Here is a 19,600-nt window from a genome sequence, read left to right on the forward strand (position 1 = left end):
GTATCCTGTATCCTGTATCATGTACCCTGTATCATGTATCCAGTATCCAGTATCATGCACCTAGTATCATGTACCCAGTATTTAGTTTGTATATATGTATGAAGCCAATTTTTTACAGATTGATTCTTGCTGAAGAAGTTTAAACCCTCTTACATGAACTGAACACAAAGGACAATGAATGAAAAATTGAATTTTAATGTTTTTTTTTCAAAAATGGGATTTTTTTCGAAAATTGTACTGATTGTACAGATTTTAAAAAGAAATGTACGGATTTTTAAAAAAATGTACGGATTGGTTTAAAAAAATGTACGGATTGTACGGATTTTTTTTTAAAAAATTGTACGGATTGTACGGATTGTTTTTCGAAAATTGTACGGATTGTACAGATTTCTTCTGAAAATGTACGGATTTTTGTACAGATGGGTTCAAAAAAGTGTTGGGCACCCTGTATATAGTTATATGTACTTCTAAAGTTATACTAGGAGGGAGCAGATATATTTATACGACTACAGTGTGAGTAGTAGTGATGGGAACTTTTTTGAAGATGTCATAGGGTGTCCCCTGTCCATTGAGACCACCAGAAATTTGTTGAAGGGCTCAAGGCTCAAAATATTGCAATAGAAAGAAAAAAATCGCTGGAAACATTTTTTGAAAAAGCAACGTCTGACCTGGTGCAGAAGGTTTTAAGCATGTAAAAAATGTCAATGCTGACAAGTTCAAATATTCTTGACGCCATCAGTAATTTCTTCTTCTTCAAACTTTTATTGAAAAAACACAACGTAAATATCTTTTTAAAAAATCACAGGCTTTTCGGTATATATATATACTCTCTACTTGCTTAGAAATATATAAAATTGAGATCTTAAGTATCGACAGCACCGTTATGAAAGACATACTTAGTGTTGAGCAGCCATCTTGACACAAAAATTTAGACTTTGTAAAGTACTTTTCGTACTTAACTGTTAAATACAAGAGAGAAAACACAAATGCAAAAAAATCAAAAAAAAACAAGAAAATAGTAGCTAAAAAAATCGAAACAATAATGCAGATCCGTGTTTTTATCTCCATTTTTAAATGAGAAGTGCGACAAAATAACGAAATCTAATTCAAAAGGAAATACGAAAATAAAAACAAACGAAAAAATAGTGCTGATCCGTTTTTTATATCTCATTTCTTCTAGGAGAAGTGCGACAAAGTAAATCTTGGATCAGAACATCAGAATCAAACTCGTAAATATTGGAATTATTATAAATATGAGATTCAGTTCAATCTATGAAGATATATACTTGAAGAGTATATAGTATCATTAGATTATGAGGAGATATATAGACTGGCACCAGAATAGTACAAATTTTCAATTATAACAGTATTTAAATTGGCATTAGACATTAATTATAAATTTTAAATAATTCTGATGTTAAAAATGGACTTTTCGTTCAGTAAAAAAGAAGAAATAAATACATTAGAAATTACAGGGTGGCCAAAATGTACGGATTGTACGGATTTTTTTTGGTAACCCTAAAGTTGTACGGATTGTACGGATTTTTTTTCAAATTGTACGGATTGTACGAATTTTCACTCATTTCAGCAAATTTTTCATTAAAATTTCCAAAAAAAATTCTCGTCAAAATGAAGTTAGTTTAACTTATTTTCTGCATTTTAAATAATATTAGATTGATTAATGTTTCAATTGACAATCAAAATTCATTCATAATTTTCGAGATATGTCCCAGATCTGTTTTGAGTGCTATCTGTCTAACTATCTGTCTAGCTGTCTGTCTAGCTATATGTCTAGCTATATGTCTAGCTATCTGTTTAGCTATCTGTCTATCCATCTGTATATCTATCTGCATGTCAGTTTATTTATCTTTTTTATCTATCTGATTATATATCCTATCTGTCTCTCCGTTTATCTATATGTGTATGTGCCTATCTGTTTCTCTGTCTATTTATCTGTCTATCTATCTGATTCTTCCGTTTATTTGTAAATCTTTTCATTTTTAGTTCAATATTAACTTTCTTTTAATTGAGTGTGCAACCCCTGTACCACGCTAATTTTAATTATATTAGATCCTAAATCTACACTCCACTCTTTCTAATTATAACTTAATCGTTTGTTTGTTAAATGGCCTAATTCACACTGATCTAAACAGTTTTGAAAATTAGAATCAAAGCTCTTTATTTCTCTAGTTCTCTAGTTCTCTGGTTCTCTGGTTCTCTGGTTCTCTAGTTCTCTAGCTCTCTAGCTCTCTAGATTTTTTCTGAAAATGTACGGATTTTTTCAAAAAAGTTTGGTCACCCTGAAATTATTTAAGTTGAGACTTTTCGTTGCATCACTAATATCATGTTAGAATTTAGCATGATTACTTAGACTGGTTTATGGGCCGAGAAGCCAAGATTAAGTTTTATAAGGCTTCAAGTGCTTTAAGAGCACAAAATAAAAAAATGATATGATCACCACTTACAAAATCTTAAATGAGTGAGTGCCATCTCACGACCACTTGTTAAACATAATAACCATTCAGAGATTGAGTTTTACAAATATTCCAATTTTAAACATGAAACATAACATTTATGAATTGAGTTTTTTTTTGAAGATTTTGTGTTTCGTATCCCAAGGATCCTTAAATATCCCAGAATAGAGATGTTTGCTGATTGGTCGTGTACAATACTTGTACACAATAGAACATGCTGTTGAAAATTTTAGCTGATAATCTATCTCCGTAACTCTCTTATCTCTGCTATATAAATCTAGCCTGGTAGTTGCCTGGGGGATATTCCCCTCCCCGTTTACTGGACGACGGGAAGACAAAATTTTGGTCTCGAGGGATTAGACCTCCTAGTTACCCAGACTAAATATGTCTCAGATTACAATTTTTGTTTGCAAATGCAGGATAAGGTTATTAGAAAGGCCTACAGCACGATCATTTAGCTGAAGACTGTAAGTTTTGGTGAGGACTGCTCTTGTATTATGTGTGCCAAGTTTAAAGGTCGGGTAGAGGACGTCATTGTAGTTTATGGTGGTCATATTTGATGAAATATATGCAATCTATTCCATACACATTAACAAGATGTGAACTCATAAATTATATTTCTAAATAGTTTTGATAGATCAAAAAATTGTTTTAACAGTTCCCATCCTTATCACGCATACTGTAGACATTAAGCTTGATAGTGAATAAGCATGAATACTGAATAGGCATCTTCAGGCATTTTTAAAAATCTGAAATATTTTTTTTTAGGTTTTATCCCACAATCTTGAAAAGTATGATCTGGACGAGGAAACCCTTCAAAGGTTTAAAGCAGGACCCGCAGGCAAGGTTCTGCAGAGGAGACACAAGAAATAACAAGATTTTCTCAATCAGAAAACTAATTCAGATGACAAATATAAAACTTAGATTTATGTATATTTTCTCTCAAATTCTATTTTCAGATCTAAATATGTCTTCTGGTAAAAAGAAGGGTATACAATGTGCCTGCTGCGGATCCGACTGCTATGAAAGGTAATTGGCCTGAAGCAGGATTCAAGAGTTAACTTCTGTTTGACTTTCTGCACCTAGATGTGGTAATACATTTAAAATCATATTTATCATATGTGTTGTTACTAGCTGAAGACCCCGGCATTGCCCTTGAAATTTTTTGTTTAAATTTTGATAAAAAAAAATTCGAAACTATTTTTTTTTTTGAAAAAAAATGCCGAAATTTATTTAGCTAATGTTACTTCTCGGGCACCCATGGGTTCCCTTAACAAATTTCGCGCCATTCGGTCCAGCCGTTTGGCCTGCTATGGCATAAATATATATGAGCGAAGAGCTTCATTATATAGATTATTATTTATTAAGAAAAGCAACTCGTTTGCAATTAAAATGTATTGAATATTATTTTTATGAAAACAACCATGACAGAAACATAAGAAAAGAAGTGAGTATTGTGGAAAAAAAGAAGCAAGGGTTGAAACCCTTTATTTTGTTTAGTGCTGAGCTCCGGGTAGTTTGTGTTGAATGCGAACCAGAGATGGATATTTGTCTAGATTGCTTTGCAGGAGCTGTTACAGTTGGTCAACATAGACCATACCATAAATACAGGTTAGATCCTTTACAGTTTAGATCCTACCATACATACAGGTTAGATCCTTTAATATATACAAGTTGGATCCTTTACATGGTGACAGGTTAGATCCTTTAAATCGTTGCAGGTTAAATCCTATACATTGTTAATCACACGTTAGATCCTACCATACATACCATACATAAAGGTTAAATCCTTTACATGGTTACAGGTTAAATCCTTTACATGGTTACAAGTTAGATCCTACAATACATACAGGTAAGATCTTATTATAGAGACCGGTTAAATCCTTTACATGGTTACAGTTTAGATCCTACCATGCATACTGGATAGGTTCTTTAATACATACAAGTTAGATCCTACCATAAATACAGGTTAGCTCCTTTACATGGTTACAGGTTAGATCCTACCATACATACAGGTTAGATCCTTTAGAGATGGTTACAGGTTAGATCCTTTACACAGTTATAGGTTAGATCCTACCATAAATACAGGTTAGATCCTCTATGTGGTTACAGATTAGATCCTACCATACATACATGTTATATTCTATTATAAAAACAGGCTAGATCCTATCATAGAGACAGGTTAGATCCTATCATGAATACAGGTTAGATCATATCAAAGAGACAGGTTAGATCCTGCCCACTATATAAGTCAGATTCTACCAAAGGTTCAGGTATGCATGGCATTTTATCCTCGGAATTTTTGCTAATTTATCACTTTGTTTATGCGTGATAACACCAAATGTGTACTATAGTATCAACAATGTATACTACAAATTGTAAATGCAAATAAAAACAAAGGTAGGAATTTGACAAGACAAAGATAAAATGTGCAAGTTGTACTGAATGGCATACGTTAATTTATACAATTTTAAATATATTAAAGTATTCATTTATGTTACATCAACAAATTATATTACATTACAAATAGTATAGTTACATCTATGTTTTAAAGTCTCAACTTTAAGAAAAAAGCAGTTTTAAGATTTTGTTGGGTTCAAGTAAAGCTCTGTTTGTACGTTTGTGTTACCTAGAAATTTTATTGTATTGGTCAAACAGACCCAGATAGCAACCCTTGAACTATACAGGATGCAATACGCGTACTATATGTTATAACTCAAATGCGTATTTCCTACAGATGGCAGCAGTGGGAGAAAGGAAAATGGAAAGTAATAAATTTGATATAGATGTCCCTTGTTTCAATTGTTCTCAGAGGTACACATATGAGTTGTCTGCTACAAGCAATTTAGGCAGGAGGTATCTATTGTTTTTCTTATTATATTATATTTGGTTTTCAGAGAGTCTCCATAAACGGAGCTTTGTTGGGCGGATCGCTTGGTATAAGTTTTCTCCCTAGGTTGACACGGTTCGGTCAACCCCGTGGATACGTTTCGGCGGCTAGGATCGCCGACCCCTATTTCATTAAATGATGGGTTGTCCTTTAATAATAATAATAATATACATTTTTCAGATTTTAGATTAGTTAGATTATACCATTAATGAAGTGCAGCTTAGATCCTGTTTTGCAGTTCATCAATCAATTTTCCTAATAATCTTCGCATTGTTAAGGCATAAATTGCCAATTCCCTCCGCATGAAAGTTACACTTGTATGAATTAAATAGTTTGTTTTCTCTAGGTTTGAGGAGAGCACCAGGTTTCCTATTCTAACTGGAGACTGGAATGCTGGAGAACTGTTCCAGCTTCTGGAAGGAATAGAACAGTTTGGGTAAACTTAAGAAACTAGAAAATAGTAAAATATATTTTTCTAACTCTTAATAAAGATCCAAAAAGAGAGCTTTTGAACCATTTAGAGAAGTATTGAACATGAAGAGTTGGTCCTTTGTTCTATCTAAAAATTAGAAAACGACTCCCTGATTTTTTACTTAAACCTATCAATAATATGCTCCAATATTTAAGAATAACAACAAGTTTCAAACTTTCGTTTCTCAGATATACATTTTAATGTACTGATGCAAATCATTAAAAACCTCCCTTAAGTAGGGAAGGCATTGTTTTGAGGTCAGTTTTTACACATTTAAGTTTTGTTGGCTTCAGAAATACTCTAAAACAATCTGAAATGTTTAACGCAAAGCAAAATCTGAATTTCTATAAAGTTTGCTTTTATATTCTGGTTGAGCCTCTTAAAAAAAGTAAATAACCTTGAATTACCTCATAACGATGCTCATTATATAGTATGTACGTAATGATTTTCTATATTCTAGATACGGGAATTGGAACGATGTATCACGTGATGTTGGAACCAAGGGTCCGACTGAATGCAGGGATGCTGTTAATCAAAGTTTTGTCGATGGTAAACAAATAAACATCTACAATCTACAAACTATTAAGTTTTGTTTTGAGGGGAGAAATGCAGTTTTTTTACTGAATAAACGCCACCCCACTCATAGAACCTCTATCTAGGTTTTACTCACGACTGCTGTCTCAACTCCTCTAACCCTCAAGGATGTCACCATTATACAGGGTGTCACAAAAAAACGATCTTTAAGACATTGTAGCACCCGCTATGGTTCAATTTGAAAGGACGAGAGACATGAACAATGTAAAGATCACAGTGTAAAGACATATAGTGGTGCCATTCTGGAGGGTTTGAGGAGTTGAGACAGCAGCCATGAGTAGAACCTAGATAGAGGTTCTATGAGTGGGGTGGCGAAAGCTGGTCATTTTATAATATGATATTTTAGCATCTTTTTAGCAGAGCTTAGAATAAGGTTAGACATATATATATATATTTGTATAAATATGGAGCACGTCTATACATGGTTGAGAACTTGTAACTCTTGTATGATGAGGGGGGAAGGCGATTGGATTGCGAATTTATGTTTTCTTGTTCCCGCATTTCCTTTTTCTGTGGAAGACGATATATAGTCGCTACAATATGTTGATTTGACATAGCTTCACTGAAAATTCATTGTTAAGTGTTTTTTTCTAAGAATACTAACATTTGATTCCTTCCTGTTCGTAGAGTCAACTGTGAAATGAGATTAATCTAGGTTTATTATCGTTTATTTGCAGGACCGATAGGAAGCAGAACCTATGAGGAGAAGAATAGAGGAAATGCTGTAGATCACACACCTAAACCTGCTCCTACTGCAGGGAAGAAGGAAACAGATTTATCTATAAATGATATGCTGGCTCTAGGCTGGTTACCAAACAGGGACGAGTTCGAGGTTGAGCACTGTAACGAGGCTGAAACCCTAGTTTCCTCCCTGGACCAGGGGAAAAACGACGAGGTGGAGGACGAGGTTGAATCCGCTCTCAAACTATCCCAGGTTGAGATGTATCAAGCTAAACTCAAGGATAGAGAACGTAGAAGACAGACTGCAGCAGACCATGATCTCATTACACAATTTTTTATAGAACAAAATACATATAAACCAAAGAAGAAAGACGGAAAACCTGATCTTTTAGATAGATTAAAACTTGTTTCGAACTTTCAAACAGTTCCAGAACACAAGACGTTCATGTCAAACATGGGTCGGGAGAAGGAATTAAAGTCAAGGATAAAAGAACTGAATAGATATAGAAAAAATGGAGTGACCCGGAGCAAGGACGGAGAAGAATTTGATTTACAAAGATTGCGGCGGAATAAAATAAAAACGGAGCGTAAGAAAGCTTTAGAGGCGGGCATTGATATCCCGCCCTCACTGCTGGAGCATCCTCAGGGTGGGATAGATCTAGATACAATTACTAATATTTCAATTCTTCCAGGTCAGTTTATCAACCTGTATAATAAAGCTCTTCGCTTATAAATATATATATATATATTTGTATTAATGCCCAACGGCTGGACAAAATTGGCTGACATTTTTTAGGAAACCCATGGCTATCGCGGGGGTTTCATTGGTTAGAAAATTTTTCAGTAGATAATATTTTTATTTAAAGACCAACTTCAGAATAGGTTTTATTGATTAATTGATTGTTGTTCTAGGATATGATTTACTGTCATTAAATGAGAAGCGCCTCTGCTCTAGCCTTCGTCTTCATCCAAACTTGTATAATGCCTACAAAACCTGCATCATCCGGGATAATGCAATGAAGAGAAGAGGACACATTATCCGTCCTTCCAACCCCTCCGGACTAGATAAACTACATAGAAAGAAGATAATGAACTTCCTTCTCCAGTCTGGCTGGATATCAGCATACTAAATTACACAGAGTACAAAGAGGCTGAACCTCGGGATTTTTATTGTTTACAGAATCAATATATCAATAATGCAAGTAAAAAAGTGTTCAGAAAATCCGAGTTTGGTAGCATTGGACTTGATAAAAGAAGGCTCTTTGACACCGACCGGTTTTTGTCATAATGATTTTTATCAAATTCATTTTTGTTTTAATTTACATAGAGTGTATCTGTATATTGTATACTATTATTAGTTTTAGAAAGACTAAACTAAACAAAAGTGGGTTTTTGTGTGAGAATCCTTCTAATACGCTTGATTTTTTGAAACTTAAATTTGAGGATAAATGGTAGATTCCTTCATTTTAGTCATCCCTGCAGGGTACAACCACCACGGGACATTTAAGATGCATTAAGTTAATCCGCGGGAATACATTAGATGGAGTTCAACGTTTGATCCCGATATTCACAACACTTTTGACTTCAAAATTATTTTTTTCTTTCTATTTTACAGATTAATTAAGCCTAATATTCTTAAAGCTGGAGGCGCAAAATCTTAGTTTTACTAAAAATTAGCATCATTTTGTCAACAAAATATGTATGTATAGCTTTGCTCGATCTTGTAATGATTTTATTATTTAAATATTTAAATTTACCAGCAACCATTTTTTCTCTGTACAAAAAGAAGATAAATGGTTTTAGATTTAAAATTTTTTCACTTTTTGGTAATAGATTTGCGAAAATGTTAATTAGTTAGACATAATTTTGGAAAGCAAACATTTTTCCACAATTATCTGTTCTAACCATAAAAGAACGTGTTGAAATACCGAGAATCTTTTGTTCTATAAGTTTTTGAATTTAAAGCAATCGAATATGAATTTAGAAACTTGCATCATTACACCGAAGGTTATTTTTATTATTATATCATAACATTGACCCTAAGATTAATTTTGTTAAGTTTCTAACCAAAATATGATTGTATCTGTATTTAAATAACATCTAGGATTGTTTAGGATTTATTTTGGTGTGTCGTTATAGTATTAATTTATAGTATGTTTAATTCTCCCTACAAACGCAGTACACTGAATGTAAACAAAGTTCTAAATGCTTCCTACTGAAACCTAAACCATGAGCATGACTGTAAGTCTGTACCCGGATCCGATCCTTTGGATAGAAACATTGTTCAGATCAAGGTACTAATGCAAGGAAAGTTAATTGCGGTCGCATATACTCATGCGTACTTAATTGAAACCAGTTCTGGGCGGACTTAAACAAGAAAAGATGCATCAGTGTTCTTCTAGTATCCGAAGAGGTTAAAAGCATTTAATTTTGATAATTTTGAAAATTCACTTTTTATTTTCATGTTTCGGATTTTGCAATGTTTAATCTTCTTCAAGGCATTTACGTTGTTAGATAAGGATTTGCGTCGAATTCATTGAAAAGTTTGTAAACAAAATTTTTATTCATAATAATAAATATGTAGATTCTATAGAATTGTCTTGATACTTCTAGGGAATATGGAATATGATAAGAGAATAACTTAAATTGATAGTTTCCTAGGAGAACGGCTATTTATTTCCTGATATAGGGGGGTTGTTTAATTTTAAATCTTGAAAGCTTCAGAAAATTTTCATTCCCAGGGGCGTATAAAGGTAATTTCTGGAGAGGGGGGGATCACTCATTCTTTTATACTTTCAGGGGGGGGGGGGGTGTTAGCCCATTAGAAGCGACAGTTTTTAACTTACTCGGAGGGTAACCCCCACCCCCCTGTTTGGCCTCTTATTAATCCTAATAAACGTTTATCAGACACTGACTCCTTACTTATCCCACTGGGTGTGTTCTAATAAACATGAAAAGATCAAAACAGTCTATTTCGCCTAAATTGTTCATAGCTTGAATATAACTTTTAATACAATAAAAGCTTCCACTATGATATTCGAAATTTGTTGACCATAAGTATTGTATGTCTTAAAATTTAGTTTTTTTCAGTTTTTTATGTTTTGTACGTATGTCCTATTTTCAGATAGTTTTAGTTTAAGAAGAAGAATCCCTGTATTCCCCTGTATTGGGGCAGGTAGAGGGGGAGAGAGCGAAGTGTACACTGTAAACCTAGTGATTATATTGTGATCTACTATTCCGCTGTCGAACCAACCTAACCAACCTCAACTACTCAGAAGTCTCGGAAACCATGTAAATATTGAGAACGAGTGAGCAGAGAAGGATGGAGCAAGCTAACGAGGGACCTGGAGAAGTCCGAGATCCTATTCTTAATGCTAGAGATAGATTATTTCACTCTTTATTCTTCAGATTATCCCTTGCATATGCCAGGTAATATAAACCTTCTATCCGATATTTTAGGACTAATGATAAAAAAATAATTTAGGATAAGAAAATTAATAAACAAAATGTTTATTTTTAATAAATTAATCGTCTATTTTTCGCTTAGTATTCTTCAAAAATCTAGAGATATATCTGTTTTTGTTTAGTAATCTACAAAAATCTAGAGATATATCTATTTGTTTAGTATTCTTGCAAAATCTAGAGATATATCTATTTTCGTTTAGTATTCTTCCGAAATCTAGAAATATATCTATTTGTTTAGTATTCTTCTAAAATCTAGAGATATATCTATTTTCGCTTAGTATTCTTCAAAAATCATGAGATATATCTGTTTTTGTTTAGTAATCTACAAAAATCTAGAGATATATCTATTTTCTTTAGTATTCTACGAAAATGTTTCACAACTGCACCCTGCAAACCTTTGTCTGAGTAAGAATAGGAAAGATATCGTCGTTTTCGTTAAAAAATTAAACTTCCTTCCTAATATTATATTTCTGACGTCACGTTTGTGGAGAAACTATGATTTTTATTATTCAATATTATAAAAACAATTCAATATTTTAAATTTAGATCATGTCCGAGACAAGTTAGAAGATTAGTAGAATGTTTAATACTTGTAAAGGTAATACTAAACTAAACCTTTATGAGTGTGTTGCAAGATTTAATTTTTTATTGTTTGCAGAATAAACTTTATATACAGCTTTTTTATTCAGTAAGGAATTAAAATTGTATAGAAATTAAGAAATTTCTTAATTCTAAAGAACAGTAGACATTATACATGGGGGGGGGGGGATTTAGAATATTCTTTTTCCTTGGTGTTCTTCATATTATCTTATATGTAAAATAATGTGAATAACTACTCAGTTTTTTTAATTAATTATAGATCGATAAGTGGATTATGCTACAATTTCTTTTTCATAATGGAACATACATCATATATACTATGTAGGCTGTGATGTGTATGTGTATGCTGGTATACATCCATCTGGTGTATACCAGACAACCAGTCCAGTGTCTGGAGCACCTGGCAGATGTCTGGCCTAGGGACGGAGTTCTCCGGGTAGAAATACAGCGGGGAGGTCCGTATCCAGGGTATGATATTAACACAAGCTATGAGAAGGAGAGAAGGTTGGCGCTCCGGCAGAGAGAACTGGATAATCTTGGAAGCTTGTTCTCCATTATAACCGGAGACTTGTAAGTTAATTTTTTTCATTAGCTTTCTTCCTTATTAATCAATTTCTAGCGCTTGCTATTCTTAAAAGGACATGGATCATATTTGAAATATTTCTTTTCCCCCCATACCCACCAATAAATATTATTTTTCTAATAAATGTTTCAGAAATCTTCTTTAAATGCTTTTATCTCTGAAAAACATATTTTTTGGAGGAAATGCATGATTTTGTGGTGAATATAAATGACATTTTTAGGAGAAAAGAAACCATTTCTAGATTTTAAAGTTTCCAAACTGAAGTCCGATTTTTGTCAACTTCGAAAATTTACATCTTTTCTTTTCCCGAATGCATTTAAATTGGATTTTACAAATTATATATTAATAATAATCAATAACCATGACTTTTTTATTAGAGTGTTTGCTGAGCTGTTAAATTCTGAACATGAAGAAGAGGAACCTGGTGCAGAGGAATCCCAGGTTGAAGAGGTTCAGCTCGGAGATACAAACCTCACTGAACCTGGTTACGAGGAGATTCTTAAATCTGGTTTAATCACCAATAGTTCGGATCAAGACGAGAAGATATCAACTCTAACCTCGACATTGGATCACATGAAGGATCGGTTGCATAGTCTCCAGGAGGTTCTCAAGGAGAAGGATTTAACAGATGAAAGGTTGGATTCTATATCCGAGTACGGACAAGATATAGGAGCCCAGGCAAGTAAACTCAAGACCGTCATTGTCAACATGACCGACGAGCTGAGCGGAGAAGAGGAGAAGCCTGTGTTAGATCAGAAGTCTGACCTGGAGAAACTGTCTCGAGTAGTTTGGCCGGATGATGGTTATATTGTTGAGTATAGTCTGGAGATAGGATTCCTCCGCTTATCTCCGGCAACTAGGCAGAAGCTTAATATTCCGGTTCATATTGAGGTTAGTTTATATTTAAAAATATTTTGAAAATTTGAAAAATTATATTCCTCATTTTCATAATAATCTGAACTTGTTTATATAGTTGAATGCTTTCTGTCTGACTTATATAGTAAATTTTTTATGATGATTATCAGACGTGTGCTATTTGTAAGAGATACTTTTGAAATTTCATCAAATATTTTCAGATTTTAGATCCGAATACAAACACTTGCTTCGGAGACTCGTTTTCCAAGTTTATCCTGGAAAACCTGCTGGGATACGAGGATGTTCTCATGTCTTCTGTAAAATCTCTGGCAGATAAGGAGAATAATAAGGTAATCACAATTCTAGAACAAAACAATCCAATGTTCAATATATAAGTGATTTATAATTTGAACAAAAAGCTGAAAGGGTCGGATTCAGCTGTATGAGGTCCGGGTTGCCCAAAATGAGGCTTTTTGCAATAATTTATTACATAACATTTAAATTGCCCATTGAATTCATTTATTCAGTCAACAGTTGGAACTCATACAACTTCTATTTTAATTTGATTGATTGATTGTTCAGGGTTTTCTACGAAATGTAGTTACCGGAGCTCAGTATCACTTCGTCTCTAAATGGTCTTCAGTCAGTTCATATGTTCCTGCAGCACTCGTCATGATTGTTTTTGTAAGTTTAACAATTAGTTTCGAACCTAGCAAATTTAACTATTCCGTTTATTTTCAATTTATATTTTTTTACCGCCTTTTTTATTATTAATACATTTCACTGTCTTATTTCCAAGATTACCTGCATGAAAAGATGAAATGCTTAGTTTCCTATGTTTTTGTTTGAAATTATTGTTGTTTTCTCCCCTTGACTAATCTGATTAATTATTAACTATGTTTTTACTTTCAGACTATCTCCATATCTATGTTGCTTCGGTATTCTCAACACCAAATATTTGTTTTTATCATCGACCTCCTCCAGGTACAGTGTATACAGTAAACAGTAGACACATATTTTATAAATTATTCAACTTTTTTATTATTAATCATCGACCTCGTTTAGGCAGACAGTAGACACATAATTTAATTAGGGATCATTTTTTCCTCTTTGTAAATCATCCATTTGAAAAAATTTGCTTTCTGTACAAAACAAATTTTTAATAAAGCCTGAAACATTTGATCAAGTTTTTCACTTTACTGTTACATCCAATTCCCTCCATTTCTCATATCTTTGTAATAAAAAATTTCTCTCTTTAAACTAATTTATTTAGATGCTGGAGCTGAATACTAATATTACATTCCCTGCCGCCCCCCTTCTTACCGTGATCCTTGCACTGGTCGGTATGGAGGCGATCATGTCAGAGTTTTTTGAGGTCAGTTTAATTAAAGAGTCTGTAACCGTAACTACAAGTGATTTTCTGTGCAAAGATGGCAATGACCGATTCACATCGATACCCTTGAAACCTCTGTCTGATCAAGTATGAATTATAGATATCAATGTTTTCAGCAGTGCGGATGATGCGGATCCGCACTGGAAAAAAAATTGGATCCGGATCCGGATCCTGGTTATTTCTCCAGAATTTTCAAATTTTTTGTTTTGTTTTTTTCGCTTATTTTTACGCTAAAACTTTATGAACCATTCAGAAATCTGAAAAAATATTTTTGGTCGATATTTTGCCCCTTGGATCCGCATATTTTTACAGATCCGGATCCGGTAAGTCAAAATCTTGCTGATCCGGATCCTAAGCGCAGGTTTTTAGGATTGAAAACTGATTATTTTCAATTGAAGTTTCCCTGTTAAAGAGACTTGCGCTTTTCTTCTGTAGGAACACTTAAAGAATTTATCATAATTAAAAACTTTTGATCGACAATATCTTCCACTAAATTGATCAGCCAAGGTTTCAAGATTTCTTTGAATCGTGTTTTAAGAAACAATTTATTCCTGATTTTTATATTTATTTTCTTAATAATAATATTTAGGATACCACTACGGCATTCTACATAATCTTGTTGGTTTGGTTGTGTGACCAGTATGACTCTGTGTGTTGTCACACTCCGATAACTAAACGATATTGGCTCCGGTTCTTCTACTTGTACCACACTGCCTTCTATGCCTACCATTACCGGTTCTCCGGTCAGTACTCAGGGTTGGCACTTCTTACAATGTGGCTCTTTACTCAGGTTAGTTCCATTAACTGTAGAAATATCATCAAAATCAACATTTTGAGAACCTAAATTAAATCTTAAGCATATTAAGTACATCATAAGCACCAAATGATAGATGCTTCTAATTGATAGATTTACGTCTATATACATTCATATATTCACTAAAGGTATACACCTCCCCCCTGCCCAATTCTACGCTCCACCCAAAAACAAGTTACCTTTAAAGATTTGAATTTTCTCGATTACTTTCGCTCCTTTTGAAAGTCCTGACATTTATTTTCTTTTCAGCACTCGATGTTGTATTTCTTCCACCATTACGAGTTGCCCGTTATACTCCAGCAGGCCCAGATCAGGGATATTCTTATCAGAAACAACGGGCAGATGCCCATCAATGTAACATTAAATAATAACAATAACAACAATGTTAACACAAACAACAACAATGTGATGAACAACAACATGAACGGTGTCCGGCGTCTGCTCAGACCTCGAATGCGTGGGTTTACTCTGGGTGGATTCAGGTTTAGGTTCGGGATTGTTTTTCATGCTTTACAGCATCCAGTCCAGGTATTATGGTGCATAATATATACATTTTATTATTCAAATAAATCTGAGTTAGATTAAAATCTGTTGACAAACTATGCAAATAAAGAAATATTAGAAGAAAAAGCAACTCTTCGAAGAAACAACATTTTTAATTTTTGAATGGAAAAGATTTCACTTTGTCCGATTTATCACATATTCATAAATATTATTAGGCTCCAGCTCCTGCTGCTGCACCTACTACACCTCCGGCTCCGAGAGAAAACTCTCCGGAAAATAATCCTGATCCTGAACCTGGAACTGAACCTGATCCAGCAGTTGTCAGAAGGTGATTTAAACCTAAACATATCCATAGTTAAACAGCTCTGACGATTTTTAAGTTCTTATTTATTGGTAAATGGCAAAAAGCCACGTACTTTATTTATGTTGTCACATAATTTACTAGCATTTAAACGATGATGTTTAGTGCAAGAGATCGTACTTGCATCGAAGTTTAAGAGTTATAGGTTGATAGGTTAGGTTGTGATTAATAATCAAATCTAAACCAGATCGAGTTATAATCTCGTATCTCATTTAATCCTCTACTGCCTTGTATCTCCTCCATCATACAGAAATAAAGGAGATTTTTCAAAATCCACCTTTGGTTACCTAAAGAGATCTTCTTATCTCAGGGATAAACTCATCCCAGCCAGAATTCCAGATCCTCCTAGAATGAGGCCAAAGAGGCTAATACCTGATATGAAACCTGTGGTTTAAATTGCCCAACTCTAAGACCAGCAAGAAGATTGAGATTAATGGAACTTTCAACTTTAAGACCATTATATAGGACAGACAACAAGATCTTTAGATTAAAGAATGAGAGAACATATTGGTTACATTAGAAATCTCCATTCAAAGCAGCCTACAGGAGAACATTTTAACCTTCCTGGACATGAACTCTACCATCTAAAAGTTAGCGTTGTAGAGAAGGTTTGGGACCTTGTAAGAATTTTACTTGAAGTACGAGAATCTAAATACATCAGAGATTTTATGACTGAACTCAGAGAATGAACAGAAAAACAATTGTTTTTATTTAATTGTAAACTGTAATTCAGTATTATTCTTTAAAAGGTTTAATTACCCCTCCTTAAACAAGCCTCCCCCACCCTGATTTACATAAAAGTTCGTTAATTAGATCGACCCCCACCACCGCGCCGCTTTATACACATACATAAACAGTTTGTTTTTATCTTCATGACAGAAAAAATCTCAAGGAATAATAATTGTCTTAAAACATTCTTTAAAAAGTGAATATTTGCAAATTATCTTTTTTCCATCTCATGATCTGAGTTCGTTTCCCTTTTGTCCATTTGACAGCCCATTTTTTTAAATAATATTTTTTGTTAGTTTTTTTTTGTGGTTTTTAACATTTTTTATTTTCGATTTTGATGGTTATTATATAAGTTCTACTGACGAGTTTCAACCCAGACCGAAATATATTTTCAACATAATGTGGAACGAACATCTACTTTTTTACTCTACAGTGGTTTGGTCCATCACCATCAACGAATTTTAATTAAATCTCAACTGCACCAAAAATGTCCCAAATGTCTTTAAGGGAGTTTAAGCGTAATACCAAGTGACCCTTCATGCAAAGATGGAATGCCTGATTCACATAATGTGGAATGTTTCAAAGCTTACAGATTCCAATGTTTTCCTGCAGTAGAAATGCGTAAGTCACTATTGTGGAGAAACTGCAATTTAAAAAATTAAGGTTTCAAAATTATAGAAATTGAAATTTTATTCATACTTGATCTGACAGAGGGTACCGATGTGAATCGGACAATTTCATCTTTTTATGGAGGTTCACATGAAATCACATTAACTTCTCTCTCACTTCACGAACTATATTATTTTTTAAGTATTTTTATTTGAAATAATTCCTAGAATATCTTTTGTTCTATATTTTGAATGTTGTCTACTGAACCATGTTACGAATTGACGCATGGTTAAACTTTATGCATTATATTGTTAAATCTGAAACCAAAGATTAAAAATTCATTCAAATACAAATGTTTAAGATGACGCTACGCAGGTTTTAACTAATGAATACATTGTTTAAAGATATGTTGCCGAAGTTTCTGCAAGCGCAATGTCAGTTGAACAGCTCGCTAGGGAGGGACGGTTAGATCTAGAGCAGAGTAGAGAACAGGCTGCACAGGAGGCGGAGCAATGGTCCAGGTAGGATTAATATACCCAGGAGGCGGAGCAATGGTCCAGGTAGGATTAATATATTCAGGAGGCGGAACAATGGTCCAGGTAGAATTAATATACTCAGGAGGTGGAGCAATGGTCCAGGTAAAATTAATATACTAAGGAGGTGGAGCAATGGTCCAGGTAAAATTAATATACTAAGGAAGCGGAGCTGAAAACTCTTATATTGGATATCCTTAATCCCGATTGCTAAATATCTTTATCCACCGTGGACTCTTGATTTTATTCTTAATCCTCGCTTTTGGATATCCCTGCTGGATTCCGACCAATTTATAAAGTTCTCGGCTTCTGATTGGCTGTTCGGTTTCTGCAATCAACACTTAGGGGTGTACGAGGTGGGGGGCCGTGCCCCTCTGCCCCCCCCTACGCGTGCCCCCATATCATTATTTATAATTATACAATATGTATCGTTTCTATGAAAATTTACATATTTTTGAAGAAACTTTTCCATCTTGTTTCACCCATTGAACTCACCACAGTTTTAAGAGGAAGTGTCTGATGAGTCCACTTAAGAAAATTACATAAATAATTAATTAACACATGTTATATGGAAGTGTGTATATGATTGAATAGTTTACTTAGTAAAAAAAGGTGTCAATATTTTTTCAAAAAGGGGTTTTTAAGGGGGGGGGGGCACCCAAAAAAATTTTGCGCGCCCCCTTCACAAATGCTCTCGTACGCCCCTGTCAACACTAATTGGTTGCATTTTAGACACTTCCTTTCCTTGATATTATTGTAAGAATTAATTGGTCTACAGACTGCAGATAAATAAAAGGAAGGTACAAGCATTAATCTCGATATTCACAATTCTAAAGTTTTTAGCTCAAGTAGAATAAGTATACTCGGGAGATAGAGTAGGTGTCCAGTTAGGGTTAGTATACATCAGGAGGCGGAGCTATGGTCCAGGTAGGATTAATATAGATTAAGTAGGTTTATTAAGTATGTGGAGTAGGTAGTAGAATTGTTTTTATCTAATATACGTTTATTTGTTTCTAGGGAAGAGGCTGAGTCTGTAGAGGAGGAGGATGAAGTAGAACAGGAACCTAGCCATGATAATAATGAGATTACTCAACCTGGATCCAGTCCCGGAGAAACTGATCCAGACCAGAAGGAGAAGGGTTCAATTGAAACTAATCATTCCACAGAGACAAATATTACATCCAGCTCAGATACCACCGAGTCTGGGAGAGAAGCTCTAAACCCGGCTGATCTGCAGGAGATTAGATCCAACCTACAGGATGCTGCTCGGGAAGCTTCAGATCTCCTTCGAGATGTTCAATATTAATTCTAGTCCGGGATGTGATGACGTGCAATAATATTTTGTTCACATCTATCCGACAAATTTAGATTATTATTCTTGTGATCTTACGTTGATTAAACTTACAATAAATTCAGCCTGTTACTCTAGAATCAAATAATATATATAAATTCTAATATCTCAAATATTTTATATTTGTATGCAATGTGCACGAACTACAATATTAATGTGTTGACAATGAAGACCTTGAACTGTTGGGATTAATTGAGCATATTTGTATCAGTTCAACACAGCATCATATGTTTATCAAATCAAATGTATTATTAAACATCTTACGAGGCTGGATCTATTTGAAAAACTTTTTCCTGAGGCAGAATATTTACATAAACCAAGTTGCAAAATTTTTATCCCCCCTCCCGACAAATTGAGATTAGCGTTAAACATAATCATGATTGTGTAAACATGCTCTGTAATGTTTTCTTTCTGTAAACCCGGGGGAAATGTAGCCACCCTACTTATACTATATCAAGTCTGGGCTGGGATTGGTGTATCGGACTAGACCTCTACCTGCCAAACAAGAATTCAGCCAATAGGAGCGTGGGAAACACTTTCTCAGCATAGCTGGTGTTTAGTCATAAGTCAACCCTAGCCCAATTTTGTCCCCGAAATTTTAAATACTAACCCATTTTTTGTATTTATATAGTTATGACCGTGAATTTAGTTTCAGAACTATGGTCGTTGTTTTGAGGATTTTTGAGTTACCC

The 19,600-nt window shown here is 34.0% G+C and overlaps 3 protein-coding genes across 6 annotated transcripts in view; all 3 read left to right on the top strand.

The window, feature by feature from the left end:
• The window catches only part of LOC111695727 (uncharacterized), a 13,264-nt gene extending 9,830 nt beyond the window's left edge, over positions 1–3,434 (top strand). For all 3 annotated transcript variants that reach the window (XM_023465147.1, XM_023465148.1, XM_023465150.1), the window contains one exon: positions 3,243–3,434. In XM_023465147.1, coding sequence (XP_023320915.1) covers positions 3,243–3,347 — 105 coding nt within the window. In that variant the 3' untranslated portion in view covers positions 3,348–3,434. The remainder of the gene's footprint in view (positions 1–3,242) is intronic.
• Positions 3,366–8,868, top strand: LOC111695730 (transcriptional adapter 2-beta). Of its 2 annotated transcripts, none has more exons than XM_023465153.1 (6): positions 3,366–3,503; positions 3,975–4,085; positions 5,711–5,800; positions 6,297–6,385; positions 7,108–7,803; positions 8,024–8,868. In XM_023465153.1, exons 1-6 carry the CDS (start codon positions 3,379–3,381, stop codon positions 8,239–8,241), a joined length of 1,329 nt encoding a protein of 442 aa, XP_023320921.1. In that variant the 5' UTR covers positions 3,366–3,378; the 3' UTR covers positions 8,242–8,868. The 2 variants fall into 2 exon arrangements, with proteins under 2 accessions (XP_023320921.1, XP_023320922.1); XM_023465154.1 differs by having other exon boundaries at positions 3,464–3,565.
• Positions 8,869–9,944: 1,076 nt separating this feature from the next.
• On the top strand, positions 9,945–19,557 carry LOC111695729 (uncharacterized). The gene is made up of 13 exons (XM_023465152.1): positions 9,945–10,540; positions 11,123–11,174; positions 11,502–11,746; positions 12,137–12,650; positions 12,836–12,964; positions 13,197–13,298; positions 13,527–13,598; positions 13,888–13,989; positions 14,597–14,797; positions 15,071–15,349; positions 15,541–15,653; positions 17,429–17,545; positions 18,575–19,557. The coding sequence occupies exons 1-13, from the start codon at positions 10,434–10,436 to the stop codon at positions 18,861–18,863; spliced, it is 2,322 nt and encodes a 773-aa protein (XP_023320920.1). The 5' UTR covers positions 9,945–10,433; the 3' UTR covers positions 18,864–19,557.
• The last annotated feature ends 43 nt before the right edge of the window (positions 19,558–19,600 follow it).

Source organism: Eurytemora carolleeae, unplaced genomic scaffold, assembly GCF_000591075.1.
Source record: "Eurytemora carolleeae unplaced genomic scaffold, Eaff_2.0 scaffold82, whole genome shotgun sequence".
NCBI lineage: Eukaryota > Metazoa > Arthropoda > Copepoda > Calanoida > Temoridae > Eurytemora > Eurytemora carolleeae.